We start from the raw sequence: 15,645 nt of genomic DNA, 5'->3' as shown, positions 1-15,645 counted from the left end.
CATGTTAATATTTTTGTTTATATTATATTTATGTCGTTCAGCCTGTGCCTTTGTATAATAATTTGATAAATCAATATCCAGTTCTTGAGATACACCAAAGATAGAACCATCTTTACCAACATAAGTCATTTATATTAGATTAAAAATAATATCATAAAATTTTTTATTTTTGTTGAGTTGAAATAACACATATAGACATAATTGACCACAACACTTGGAATTTAATTCTTGGACTTGAAATGTTTGATAAACACCATTCTGTAAGAATTTTATGACTTCAACAGGTGGTGGAAGACCAAAACTATCAAAATAATATTTGTCTTGACTATTAAAAATACAAACCCAATGAGAACCCTTCCCATCATTATCTTCTAAGTTCATAATAATATTCTTTGTTTGTTTAGCACATTTGTTAATTCATCTCTCATACAAATAACCACATTATGAATTTTTAATTTCTTACAATATTTGGCAAGTTGTAAATTTGATGTTGTATTCTTTTCCAAATTCTTTCAACCACTCATCAATGCTCATTTATTTATTAGAAAGATATAATCCATTACCTCTTTTCGTTAATTTTACACCTGCTTGTGCTATAGAAGAAAGCATATCTCCAACTAACAATCTCGCTTTATCAGGCAGACCTTCAAGTTTTTCAGCAAAATCTACAATTACACCACTTCCACTAATTTGTTTCTCCAACTCTTTTGTTATGTCTTTCCAATTCTTTTTGAGCCTGGAGTTGAGCCTTCCTTTAAGTTGGCAGTTTTCACCGCTGTTGAAATACCACCACGTCAATGCTCCAACCGCACTTAAACCAGCAAATAAAGGAATTAGAAATGGGAGAAATCCTCCACTCGTCTCTCTTATTGAATATTTTTTCAACATTGGTTTTGTCATTTTAATTTTAAGTGAGCCAGTGTCATTCAAGATTTTAACCTGTTCTCTTTGTGAGCAAAACATCAATTCTTACTGCTCCTTTTCTCTGAATTGTATTAACGTTAATCGTACAAGGCTTTTGATTTTGAACACAAGATGATAGTTTATGAAGATTGATTTGATTAACATATACCCCAGTTGGTACTTTGCCACTCATTTATTTAACAAAAAATTATGTGAGACTAATCATCACACCATTATCTGTATTAATCTGCAATTCTGTTTCTTCCAAAAGCAAACAATATGTATCAACTTCTTCACTCTCTCCTCTTTCAATGTATAGGAAGTATCCACTCAATTAGAATTTATAGTTTCCTTTTTGAGCGCTCAGGTCAAACGCATAGATTGTATACAAACTTTTAAATGCTGTCATATCCAAAATAGGTTCTTTATTTCCATTACTTTCACACACCTTTTGGTAAGACTTGTATGCTTCAGCAAAATCATTTTTTCCCAATTAATTTCCAATCTATCTCGTGGATAAAATGTTCCATCTAGAGAAACGCGAAGTTGTTTCACCTTAGCATTATCACTCAATGCATTATTCTTATCAGTCGCAGTATCACCATCTGGCTTTTTAAAAATGATCCACAGATATCGTGGCTTTCCTTCCAGAACACACCCAAATTCCACGTGTAAGTAGTTTGATTGAGTTTAACGTGTTGACATCTTCTTTTGAGGTATGATACACTGAGTGGTTTCTTTGAGTTAAGTCTTCGATTCAACATCTCTTCTGTTTTAAGATTAGGAGTATATTCACTGATATACCAACTCATCTCCTCAATTACAAATTTATTCTGTTCACCAAAAGCACTACCAACACCAAAAAGCAATCTATTTTCATTATCATTCCTTTGTAGTTGAAATCTAATTTTAAGACCATACAGAACTTTATCATAATCACAAAATCCAAATATACCTTTAAGAGGAACTGCCACAGTAAAACTATTTTCTGCTTTTGTATCATCATTATACATTCCTTTCCTTTGAATATGTCCAGGGTCTGTGTTTGTTCCCGTTGACATATCAGGAATAAAACCTTCGACAGACCCCTTTCCCATTCTATCACTGAATGTATAGAGTGTAAATTTCATCATTTCAGATACAGCAGAGACATAATCAGCCAGTTCAACTTCTTGTGTTCCAATATACAATCGCACACTATCAAACATTTTCCAGAAGAAATCATTTACAAGTGTAGCGTTTGTGTTATTCCCAGTCTTAGTGAATTTAAATTTACACAACAAGAAACTTTCGGAGAGATTCAAATAGGTTTGTTGATTATTTATTTCAAAACTTTTTGTACCATTTGTATTCCAGTCTGTTCCAGTTATTGCATTTACCTTGAAGTAATCTTTTTTAGTGGAGTTTGAGATAATAATAGTATCATCCAAATCATAGATACTATCAATTGCTTCCATACTTGTATTTATTTAGGAAAAAAGATGTTAAAACTTTTGAAACCCTGATCCAAGTATTTGAATTATTTTCTGTCGTTCTTGGGGGGACAACTGAGTTTTACCTTTCTTAATTTCTTTTATTGCTTGTAATTTATGAGATTCCTTCTGAGCATCTTTTATACTCTTTACAGCACCTGCTACATTTCCCACAGCAGAAGCAGTTGAACCAATTAGGTCTTTATGTTTAAGAATAGTTGAACCAATACCCATGAGAGTATCAATTATCCCATCTCCTCTAAATTGATGTCCGACACCCCTTTGTCTCTTAGGTTTATAGTATCCTCTACCAAGATACATACCTTCACCCTTGTAGTACGGGGAAAGGAACATCCCATCCCCTGTAATTATTTTATATTTTCCCAACTCGTGTTTCCTCACAATAACCATCGTATTTATTTATTGGAAAACTTCACGTAGGTGAATTCTGATGGATATAACTTCTCCATTAAAAGAAATCACACGATTATCTTGGTCGGTTATCCTAAAATTTACTCTGTGTATGGTTTTTCCTGACACAGGTAGATAAACCAAATTTTTAGGTTCCATATTGAATTTATAACCAATTGGGGTTGAGTATGCGCTGAATGAGAATATTGTATTTGTTGTTTTTCGATCATTATAAGCACCATCAATCAAATCACAGTGAATTAACACCGAATTTATTCCTGAGGATATTTGAATGACATTATCACTGTAAAACGTACCATTAGTTTCAATCTTTTTTGAGGAGAAACCCAATAACTCTCTAAATGAATTATCAATTGTGAAATCAACCTTGTAGTTATTTTTAACTTTAATCGTTGATTTTGAAGTATGTTTTTGAATGTTTATAACAATATTTTTTGGTTCATCACCCTGTTCTTTCATAAGACGAGCAATTTCGGAAGATATTTGAGAAATCTCGTATGCTCCGGGTGAGACTGTTATCGTTTTGTATCCACTTCCCGGATTATAACTAAACTTGTCATTTTTCTCGGTTATATTAAATAAGGTATTATAAGTTTCCATGGACAATAAAGATGCCTCATATTCTTTTGTTGTGTCAAGTTGTAGTGGGTATGGGAATGAAGATGTGTGATCACTCGTGAAATTAAAACTCAGGATTGTGCTTCTCATCTTATTTAATATGAGATAAAATGTCTTTATATTGAGATTTATTAATTATTTTCATGTTCATCAACTGTTCTAAAATGGCTGATGCTTCATTAAAACAATTGTTATTTCCAGCCTTCTTACTGCCTAACAACAATAACAGTCTATTAACTAATTGCGATGGGTCATTTGGAAGAAAACTAATACCTGAACCAAGGATACTTAAAGCCTGAATAATGTGTTTCTCCTTCTCATTCTTCCTACTTTTACCAGAAAGAATAACCTTATAATTTAGAGTGTTCAGCAAATCAATATATACTCTATCATCATTATTTTCCATATCCAATGGTTTATCAATATACTTTGATTCATCCCTCACAGTTGAACCTTGTCTTCCATCTTTTGTGAGAAGAAACATTAATCTCGGAGTTAGTTTAATAGGGGGTTGAGCAGAACTTAAGAACCTTAATTCATCATTAAATATCAATACCTTTTCTTGAACAAGATGAAATATTGCTGGTTGTTCTGTTGGAATGAGTCCTGCTTTGGTTTTTGAATCCGCTGAATATTCATTGTTTTGAACAGCATTCACAATATAATCAGGGGTTGATTAATCTCTTCCAGTTGTTGAAATAAACCTTCATCATCATATTCTAATTCTCCTAAATGCTCTAATTCTTCCTCCGTCATTTGACTGAAATCTTTTAACATTTGAAGCTTTCTGGGAGTATATTCTACTGTGGGAACTGTGGAAACATCTTTCATTTTTTCTTGGGAAGTTTTTAAAAGTGGTTTAAAAAATTTCTCTTGTTTTTCTTTCAAATGCTTCTTCGCCCGTTAGTTTCTGTCTACGTTCTTCTTTATGTCTTCCTGTTGTTTTACAACTTTTGAAACCAACTCTTGATGTTCCTTAAATCTTCTTGCTCTTTCTTTTGTATCCATTTATTTATTGTAAAATATCATTTAATGAATTGTAAAGATTAACAGGGAAATTTTCCTTTTCTTCATCATTCAAGTAGATGTGTTCAAATAAATCCTTTTCTTTAAATATTTCATCAAATTCTTTATTAACATTAATGCGAGTTGTAATTTCTTCTTCACTAATCCTTGCATCTCTGCTTTTCATACGTTTGCGTTGAGTTTCTTCATCAACATCAAAACCGAATGATAAAATCTTCACCCCGCTCAGATATTTAATAATTTGTCTCGTTCCTTCTGGATTAGTTTCTAATATCCCAACACCACCAGATTTTAGTTTCCTTAACTCACTCTTACAATGTGAATATTTTGTTGTACCAAGAGAAACCTCCTCAAATATTTGTCCTTCATTCCTCAATCGCATATGTTCCTCCACTGAAATATAGTGATAATCTTCACCTTTTACTTCTCCAGGTCTTATTGCTCTAGTTGTTGTTGATACAATGCGTATCATGGGTGTTTTTTAAGTAAATTTACAATATTCTCATTTGTACTACACAAGAACCTTGATTTATGAAAGTTTTTCCAGAAGCAGATTTACCCACAAGATTTATAATAATAGTTGTCATTTATATATGTAATTGTTTATAAAACAAAAAATATATCCCTTAATATCTCATCTTGTTTCACAACAATATATTTATATTTTTCAGTCGTGTGCTTCATGTAATCCTCAAATTTCTTTTTACTACATAATGTAGAACAATTATCTCTCCAAAAATTATTGATATCTATTGAATTTAACTTGAATAAAATAAAAGTATTAGCATTGTTTCTGATGGAACGACGAGGAAGTTGAAAGTACAATTGACTAAGATAAATACAATTACAAGAAGAATGTCTCCCTCTTGTGTAGTGGCTGTCCATTACCGTTTGGTTTCTCTCATTAACACAATCATCAAAGATAACGAGGTTCTTTTTTGATTTATCCAAATCTTGGGGAGACGGTATATCATCCGTATTATCACTAAGAATACAAGTTATAGGATTTGATTTCTTTTTACATCTCTGTGTATCACAAAATAGTTGAATTATATCTTCAATGTTATAATCATTTTGGTTTTTTTGACGTTTAAATAAACCGATTATATCTTCTTTTTGAAGACCAGCATTAAAACCTTGTGAGAGTAGTTGATACTCTGGTTGAAAACTCGACTTTGTGAAAATTATTAAATTATCATAATCTAAAAGTTGGGAGTGAGGAGCATTTTTAAAAGTAAGCAGGTTTTTCCACATCCACTTGAACCAACTATGAGACATCTTAATGAATTTGGGAGATTTTTATGGTTGTTAAATTTTATCTTATTTTCCCAAATAGGTAAAAAATCATTCATTTATATATTTAGAAAACAAGTTATTTAATTTATTAATGGCTTTTTTAGAAACTCTATATTTTATCCTAAGTTCAGGTTTAATTTCAAGATAATCCATTATTTTATTTATACAATATCTTGTGTTGATATTTCCCTGAAAATTACATCCATGAATAATATATAACAACAATCCTTTGAACATTTCTCTTATACGTTCAGTTTCTTCCCTTGTAAGGAAAGGTGTGTTATCACCCTCATACTTTACATTCATTTCTCTAATCAATCTTGTAAAGTAATTCATTTTTGGTGTAAATCTAAAAGAATTATTTTCCTTTTTATATTTTTTATTATCATTAATTAGAAGATAATCACAGAATATACATTGTTTATAGGCTTTTGACTCTGTGTTTAATCCCCCTCTTTCACACGCAGGACAATTCTCAAATTTGTCATATGAAGAATCAGGAAAGTCTAGCATATTTATAAAGTAAAACTTTACTTAAACTGAAATTCATCTATACTTTCAGTTGTATATTACCATCGATATCGATATACTTTTTTCATTATCAGATTCAACGACAACATTTTTTATATTAAAGGTAATTTTAAAATTATCGTTAACTACTATTGAACGAAATGTCATTTCACCTGATATATTAACATCCTTTATTTCATCAGGATTTACATCTTTAGGGTTGTTGAAAAAAATACAAATTTCTCCTTGCATATTACAGATGGTCTTATCTTTTCTTTCTAAAGCTTCATCCATAAGGTTTTTGTTCTTTGATACTTTTTCTTGTTTCATTGCTTTTTCTAGTTTTGAATATATTACTAGAAGGAGAGGAGAAACTTTTGTTAGAGATACTTTAATTGATGTTCTACCAGGTATACTAAAAGCCCTTCCACTGAAGGAAATTGAAGAACTCATATTATTTACCATAATAGTATTTATCCAATAGTTGTTATATTTATCTTTGTTCAATTTTACATCCTTGACATATTTCTCAGTATCTTTAACAGATGAAGAGTTTGATTGAAACTTGTCTTTTGTGTCTTGAAACATTGTATTTATTAAGTGAAAAAGTTGGAGGATAAAATGTTTTTAAGCACAGATTCACCTATAAATTAAACGAAATTTTCATCAAGAAAATTTTAGTTTAAGCAAAGTTTTATTCTATAAATATGGTGAATACAACGTACTGCGATGTTTGTAATCACGAATATAAACATTATAGAAAACACCTCCGAACCAACAAACACACATTTAATCTATTTCATCAAATATCTCCTCTTGAGTTGGAAAGAAAACATTGTGATATCTGTTCAAAGGATGTTTTGAAGAGTAGTTATAATAATCATCTTCAATCACAAAAACACAAGAAAAATGAGTTTAAAGTAATTGGAGACTATTATATTGAAAACACTGATGGGGCATTTAAAGGGCATATAAAAATAAGGATTTTTCAATTTGGAGAACCCGGTCCATCATCAATAGCTGAATCAATTGAAATAGTGAAACCCGATGTTGAAAAATTTATTAAAAAGACATTAAAAGAAATGAAAACTTTAAAGTTTTATATGGGAGTGAAAATGAATATGAAAAGACAAGATGAAGAACATACTCCTTATATGAGAACAGGTCTTCATTTTATAACATCATTTCAAGATTTTTTGAATAGTGGGGTTTATGAAGAATTATCAAGACAAGAGGAGGATGTTGATAATACAGTGGTAGGAAGTGGATTCAATATTAAAAAAATCATCTTTTTAGATATACACATTCTAAAATCAAACCCTCTTAAAGCTTCTTCTTATATTGAATTACCAAAAGAAATAAAACTAAAGAAGGCAGTTGTTAATATTAAGAACAATGATAATAAATGTTTTCTCTGGTCTGTTCTTACTCACTTTCATCCACCAAAATGTAATTCAGAAAGAGTAAAACAATATATGAAATATGAGAATACCTTGGACATTAAAGATTTTAAATTCCCAATGCCACTAACAGATATTCCTAAATTTGAGAAAAAGAATAATCTTTCTATTAATGTATATGGATTAACGGATACAAACAAAGTTCAAATATTAAAAATTTCAAACAACTATAAAAATGAAGAAACACACATTGACCTTTTATATTTTAGTGTTGGAAAGAATTCACATTACACATACATCAATAATTTATCAAGATTAATCTCTTCTCAGGTATTCAGAACAGCAAACAAAATATATCCTTGTAAGCGATGTCTTAATTCATTTCATACAAAAGAACGATTAGAACAACATTCAAAATATTGTAGTAATCATAAATCAGCTGTAATTACAATGCCTAAACCTGGTGAAAAGATTTCTTTTGAAGATTATAATAAATCTATCATGCACCCATTTGTGATATACGCTGATTTTGAATGTATCCTTAAAAAGATAAATACTGCTTCTCCTAATCCAAAAGAACCATATACAAATAAATATCAAAAACATATTCCTTGTGGTTTCTGTTATTATATCAAATCATCTGTTGGAGAAAAGTATAACAAACTTGAACATTATCGTGGAAAAAATGCTTCACAAGAGTTTGTAAAACGATTAGAAAAGGATTGTATAAGACTCACTAAATTAATGAAAGAAACAAATGAACCGATGAAATTAACCAAAGAAGAAAAATTAGAATTTAGAATGAACAATATCTGTCATATTTGTGAGGGGGAAATTAAGGAGTCTAAAGTTAGAGACCATTCTCATCTTACTGGTAAATATAGAGGTCCCGCTCATTCCTGTTGTAATCTTAATTATAAATTACCTTCTTTTATTCCAGTCTTTCTTCACAACAGCGCCAACTATGATACACATCTATTTATAAATGAACTTTCAAAAACACCAGGGAATATTTCTGCCATAACAAACACAAGTCAAAAGTATATTTCATTTTCAAAAATGATATTCACAAAACCTTTAACTCGTATTAGGTTTCTAGATTCTTACAAGTTTATGGGAACACCACTAGCCTACCTCGCATCAAATCTAAGCTCCACGGACTCTTTTCCAAATCTTAATTCATTCTTTCCAAAAGAGGAAATTCTCACTATAGAGGAAATTCAGATTAAAGAGAGAATTCAAAGTAAAGAGGAAACTCTAATTAATGAAGAAATTCTAACTGAAGATAAAATTCTAATTATAAAGAAAATTCGAACTAAAGAGGAAATTCAGATTAAAGATGAAATTCTGATTAAAGAAGGAATTCTTCCGAGAGAGGAAATTCAAACAAGGAATGAAATTCAAAGTAAAGAGAAAATTCTTACAAGTAAGGGAATTTATCCTTATGATTATATGGATTCATTTATGAGATTTAAAGAAACACAACTTCCTTCAAAAGAAAGTTTCTATAATAACCTTTATGAAGAAGAGATAAGTGATAAGGAATATAAACACGCACAAGAAATATGGAAAATATTTAAGATAAAGAACCTTGGAGAATATCATGATTTATATCTAAAAACAGATGTTTTATTGTTAGCTGATGTGTTTGAGGCTTTTAGAACACTCTGTCATAATAAAAATTGTTATGGATTAGACCCTGCCCACTATTTCACAGCTCCTGGTTTAGCTTGGAGTGCAATGTTGAAAATGACAAAACAAGATATAGATTTAATCAGTGATGTTGATATGCTTTTGATGATTAAGAAGTCCAAGAGAGGTGGAATATCACAAGTATGTTCAAAAAGATATGCGAAAGCAAATAATAAATATCTCCCAAATTATGATAGTGAAAAAGATAGTAATTATTTGATGTATTTTGATGCTAATAATTTGTATGGATGGGCAATGTCTCAATCTCTGCCTTATGGTAAATTAGAGTGGGTGGAAGAAAAGGATTATGAAAAGGCTTTGATGAATATTGTTATTTCTTCTCAAGAGGAATTGAATGACGAAGAAGAAGGTTATTATTTTGAAGTTGATTTGAGGTATCCGAGTGTTCTTCATAATAAGCATAAAGACCTTCCTTTTGCATGTGAGAAAGAAACCCCAAAGAAAGAATGGTTCAGTGATTATCATAAAAGTTTTAATATTAAAGGCAAATCAACAGAAAAGTTATTAACAACATTCTATGATAAAGAGGGATATGTTTTACATCAGAGAAGCTTAAAACAGTTTTTGAGAGAAGGATTGAGAGTAGCTAAAATTCATAGAGTTTTAAAATTTAAACAAAGTCCTTGGGTGAAAAAGTATATTCAATTCAATACAGATATGAGAGCAAATACAAAAGTAAAATTTGAAGGGGACTTTTATAAATTAATGAATAATGCTGTATTTGGAAAGACTATGGAAAATGTTAGAAACAGGCAAAACATTAGATTCGCAACATCTTGGAAAGAAGCTTCGAGATTGATAAATAAACCAAGTTTTGAGAGAGAAGAGGTTTTTTCAGAGAACTTTTCTGCAATTCATATGAAAAAGGAAAGTATTGTAATGGATAAACCAATTTATATTGGAACAGCAGTTCTTGATTTATCAAAGATATTGATGTATGATTATTTGTATAATGACTTAAAGAAAGAGTATGGTGAAAATGTTTCATTGTTGTATATGGACACTGATAGTTTTATCCTAGATATAAAAACTGATGATGTTTATGAAGATATGAAGAAAAATATTGGAGTATATGATACAAGTAATTTCAGCAAGAAGAGTGAGTTATTTTCCAAAAAGAATGAAAAGGTTATTGGTAAGTTTAAGGATGAGTTGGGTGGAAAAGTAATGAGTGAGTTTATTGGATTGAGAGCAAAGGCATATGCTTATAAGTATGGTGAACAGATTGATAAGAGGTTAAAGGGAATAAAGAAATATGTAATAAAGAAATCAATAACTTTTAGAAATTATTATAATTGTTTGATGAATAAGAAAGAAGAATACAGGAAAATGAATACAATAAGAAGTTATAAACATAACATATATAGTGAAGAAGTAAATAAAAAGGCATTAGGAGCCTTTGATGATAAGAGATTTATTTTAGATAATGGAATAGATTGTGTTCCATATGGATATTGTATGATAGAGTGAATAGAATAGATTGTGTTTTAACGATGGGAAGATGGGTTAGGGTTTTTTAAGGGCTACCGCCGCATTTTTTCACAATATATAAATGGTTAAACCAAGTATTAATCAAACTAAAGAGTGGAGAAAATCTCAGTCTTGGTATATAAATGGAAAACATAATGAATGTTAAAAATATCAAATAAGTCTTATTGAAAAAATAACTAAAACAAAGGTAAATAAAACAAATAAGCGAATTAATTTAAAAACTAGTAAGTTAGAGGATGTAAAGAAAAAAATGAATATCCTTGAATGGACTGAAAACTTTGATGGTTATCAATTGAACAATGAAAAAACAATTTACTATAATCTCAAAATGATATGTGGCTCAGGAGGTGGCCAGATGAGAGCATTAAGAGAAGTTTATCATTTCGTAATGGCACAAAAGGGGTATCTTCAAAAATATAAAGATTCAAATGTTTTGTTTGTCAATATTTTAGATGGGGATTATTGTGCAAAGAAAATTAAACTATTGAAGGAATTTGAGAATGAACAAATCTTTATAGGTTCAATGAGTGAGCTGTTCAACCCCCAGGTGTTCAATTCAATGAGGTTCAACCTCCAAGTTAAAAGGGGAGACAAATAAATATACCTTGGGATAAAAAGGGGGTTTATTTTTAGGGAAAAAAAAAGGGAATCGCTGAAAATCCCCCATTCATTTACATGGGGAAAAGTGAGCCAGAATCAGTATTCTTACCCTACTCAAATGTTTTGTTTTTCAATATTTTAGATGGGGATTATTGTGCAAAGAAAATTAAACTAGTGAAGGAATTTGAGAATGAACAAATGTTTAAAGGTTCAATGAGTGAGCTAAACAATATGCATCGGTTATTTGATAAAGAGTGTCCCGAGGCTTAGACCTTTCAGATATTTCTTTAGAATCACCTTTAACAAATCACATTACCACTTTACTACTTGAACAAATCTTTATCTTATTGCATGGGTTATTTGAATAGAGAGCCCCTAGGTTAAAAGGGGAGACAAATAAATATACCTTGGGCTAAAAAGGGGATTTATTTTTTAGGGAAAAAAAAAAGAAAAATTTCATCGCTGAAAATCCCCCATTCATTTACATGGGGAAAAGTGAGCCAGAATCAGTATTCTTACCCTTCTACCATGTGATCTAATTACCAGGGGACACGCCCTCGGTACACCTTGTCCGAACCGGATCAGATGCAGCCGAGCAACACTGCCAAGGACGTACCACCTAAAAGGAACGGATCGTTGGGAATAAAGGCCCGGTAAGGATAGGGAACAGACCATGCTGAATCAATGAAAGAAAAGACAAAAACAAGCTGGGAACATTTCTACAAAGGGATTTATTAACAGGCATGTGAGGAAAGGTATGTGACACAGTGAATATAGCTTTTACTGTGGTGTGTAAGCAGAGATAGGAAGAAATGTGAAAGGTGCAGCAATAATACAAGCAACTTACAAAAGCAGACACAGAGCAGAGTTATCCCGATAGAATTCTTCTACAATCTTAACTTAAGCGAGAACAAGCGCCATCACAAGCGCCATCACACACACACACACACACACACACACACACACACACACACACACACACACACACACACACACACACACACACACCAATGAAGAGAAAAAAATGAGAGATGAGGCTAACGGTCTCTCAATACCTTGCACGATTGCCCGACCCTGCTACCAGTACGTTTTGGGGGGTTGCTTCATTGGGCGATACCTCCCTGACAGCTGGTGCATCGTCTCTTGCTTCGTGGCACTTCGTGTAGCTGGCGTCAGTCCAGAGAATGAGACGCGACCGTCAGGAGTGAACGGAGGGACTTAGGTGGAGCCAGTAGCAGGTGGATGGAGAAAGGCAAAGTCCGAAGCAAGTGGGCGGAGTGACAGACAGGATCAGGTGAATGGGTGGGTGGAGTCAGCGATGAGTGGGCGGAGAAGGGCAGGTGGAGAAGGCGAGTTCAGCAAGCGGGTCGGTGAAGAAGGGCAGGTGAGAAGGAGAGTTGGAGATCCAACGCGTGAGAGAGAGAACGGACGACTTCGCGATCCACCTTTTATAAGTCCTGGGGTGCAGGGTGGGGGCGCCACCCCGTAGCGGTGTCGTCACCTGAATCGGGCGCTCTGATTGGCCTCGGCCACTGTGCGGCCCGGTTATGATGGCCGGAAGTGGCTCCACTCCACTTCCGGCAAGATGGTTCCAAGCTGCGGAATCGTTTCGCTCCGAACACCATGACATGAATCACCTTGCACCGAACCCCATGATATGAATCGCCTTGCACCAGACTCAGTGATATGAATCGCCTTGCACTGAACTCCGTGATACAAATCTTCTTGCACCGAACCCCGTGTCGTGCCCCGGCAACCCGCAGTTGGCGCTGGTCAATGTGCCTGCTCCGTGGTGCGCCACGCAGCCCGAGCGATCTGGCCGCACAGCATTCCTCTGCCTGGTAGCAGCTGCATTGAGGCAGAGGTGCGGGAGAATGTCTGCCATCCACGGCAGATATTTGTGGCCGTCGTGATGAGCGAAGACTAACAGCAAGACGTTATTCTAACCCTATGCGCAGACCCGATCAAAGATGTGTGTTATTCATACCCCGTTCTGTACAATGATAAAGTTTCACGGGTTGCGCGCGAGTCCGCCATAGTACACGTGGTCAGCACGTGGGTCCGCCCGCCATCGAGCATGCCCCGTACACTGCGCGCAGGTCTGCCATTGTACACGTGGTCAGCGCACGGGTCCGCCCTCCATCAAGCATGCCCTGTACAGTGCGTACGGGTCCGCCATTGTACACGTGGTCAGCGAGCAGGTCCGATCGCCATCAAGCATGCCCCATACAGTGCGCACGGGTCCACCATTGTACACGTGGTCAGCGCTTGGGTCTGCCCGCCATCGAGCATGACCCGTACAGAGCGTGCGGGTCCGCCATTGTACACGTGGTCAGCGCGCGGGTCTGCCCATAATTGTGCATCGTGTTTGCGGTTATCAGAGGCGGTAGGATGCATGGTGCCAGCCCTTATCTATGTCAGGGAAATGAGGGAAAGGATTGGATATAATTATTAGATGGAGATTTGGATTGAAGAAGAGTGTGCCACATGCATAGTGTATGTTGTTGGCATTTGGTGTGTTGGTTATGCCTCTGATCGCCTGAACAGTGGGTGGGGGCCCCGGTCATCATTGTGCTGCACATGCTCCATGCAGCGCTGGCGTTTATTGTTGGCTTCTACTGCTGACCTTGCTCTTCTGTGAGGATGCATTCTTACGCGAAGGGCGCGGCTGTGGTTTTTACCGATGGGTGTCCAAGCGTAGAGCCTGCTGGCTCACGTGAGGACCCCTTGCTTGGATTTACCTCAGGAATAGAGAAAAAGGCAGAGTAGCAATGAAGTTCAGAGGTTTAATCAGACCTAACTATGAGATTTACACAACGCACTGTCCCGTTCGACCCAGTAGAAGAGAAGGGACTATCTGAACGTACATTAATGAAATAACTTTCTGGGGACCACTGTATGTTGGCTACTATTGGTGTTGGAGGGATGCTGTTTCCAGAACCGCAACAATATAAACATACATCCAGTACATATACATGCACATCCACACACTTTAATTTGCAAGGTTATTCTTGTTACTGTTTATCCTTCTGCAGCTACCATTCTGAGGGTTGTTGGCACTTGCTGCCAGGATGCTTGCAACTGTAGTCCACAATTGGGGTGCTATAACACTGTGCCTGTCACTGCCATCACCACCACTACCACCACCACCACCACCACCACCACCCACCAGGCATGAGATTCCCTCCCTGGGAAACAAAGTAGAATAGGTAAAGGCTTGCCATGCACTGCAGTTGATTGAAATAAAATTTTCTGTAATATTGATGGTTGTATTTATGTTGTCCTTGGTATCCTGGCCAACAACAAAAAAAATAACTGAAGTTTGGCACTGCACTAAGGGAATTAACAAAGAGCACATTTAGAACACATTGTAATGTGCCAACAAAATGCCAAGTGATAGCACAAAGAAAAAGAAAAATAAATAAAAGAGCAAAAACTTTATTAGAGTAAAATGGTATTGTATACAAAAACAGTGGAAGTATAATTAAAGGTAAGCAAGCAGCAAATAACATAAAATATTTTATATTTTTACCTCTGCCACCGAAGGTGGACAGAGGTTATGTTTTCACCTCTGTCTGTCTGTGAGCAGGAAATCTCAAGAAAGTTGTTGAAATTTTCGGACAAAACTTGGTGGACACGGGTGTGTGACAAGGATGAATTGATAAGATTTTGGTGAGGATCCAGAAACTAGAATTCTTCAAGTTTTTCTTCACCACTTGGAGGTACGGCCAAAAACTATAGAGTATGATATCTCAAAAAGTCATGGACGGATTTGGATAAAACTTGGTCGACAGGTTGGGTGCATGATAAGGACGAATACATTATATTTTATACTGGGAGCTAGGCGGAGTTTGTTGACACTTTTGAACACAAAAGGTTTCAGTGTCCGGTACTGTAGTACATGGGTGCCCGACTCAAGAAACGTCGTTCTCAAGTTCCACCTGGTTGGACACTGGTATATGGCACCTCGACAAATGCTGCCATTTTAGATCTTATTAAGACTTTTGAGCACGAACATCGAACCTGTATTACTAAAGTAAGTAAGGCTCTCTGATTCTGATGCTGTAACTCAAGCACACATGGAGGTTGGAGAATGGTACTTAAGAATACAATTAATTGGGCTTGATTAACATTTTAATTTGACTTTCGAGTACAAACTTCATCATGGTTGCAAATCGAATCCT

The 15,645-nt window shown here is 34.5% G+C and overlaps 1 protein-coding gene across 5 annotated transcripts in view; it reads right to left on the bottom strand.

Moving 5' to 3' along the window:
* TERB1 (telomere repeat binding bouquet formation protein 1) overlaps window positions 1-15,645 on the bottom strand; it is a 107,552-nt gene that overhangs the window by 61,923 nt on the left and 29,984 nt on the right. For all 5 annotated transcript variants that reach the window (XR_015061593.1, XR_015061591.1, XR_015061592.1 and 2 more), the window contains exon 7: window positions 14,501-14,649. Coding sequence is in view for 2 of the 5 variants with exons in the window: in XM_085894873.1 (XP_085750999.1) it covers window positions 14,501-14,649 (149 nt within the window). In the remaining 3 variants the exon portion in view is untranslated. The remainder of the gene's footprint in view (window positions 1-14,500; window positions 14,650-15,645) is intronic.

This window comes from Eptatretus burgeri, chromosome 9 (assembly GCF_056783735.1).
Source record: "Eptatretus burgeri isolate ZD-2024b chromosome 9, Ebu_testis_v1, whole genome shotgun sequence".
In the NCBI taxonomy this organism is placed as follows: Eukaryota; Metazoa; Chordata; class Myxini; order Myxiniformes; family Myxinidae; genus Eptatretus; species Eptatretus burgeri.
The sequence above is the reverse complement of the archived record's forward strand: the minus strand, read 5'-3'. Positions and strand labels throughout refer to the sequence as shown.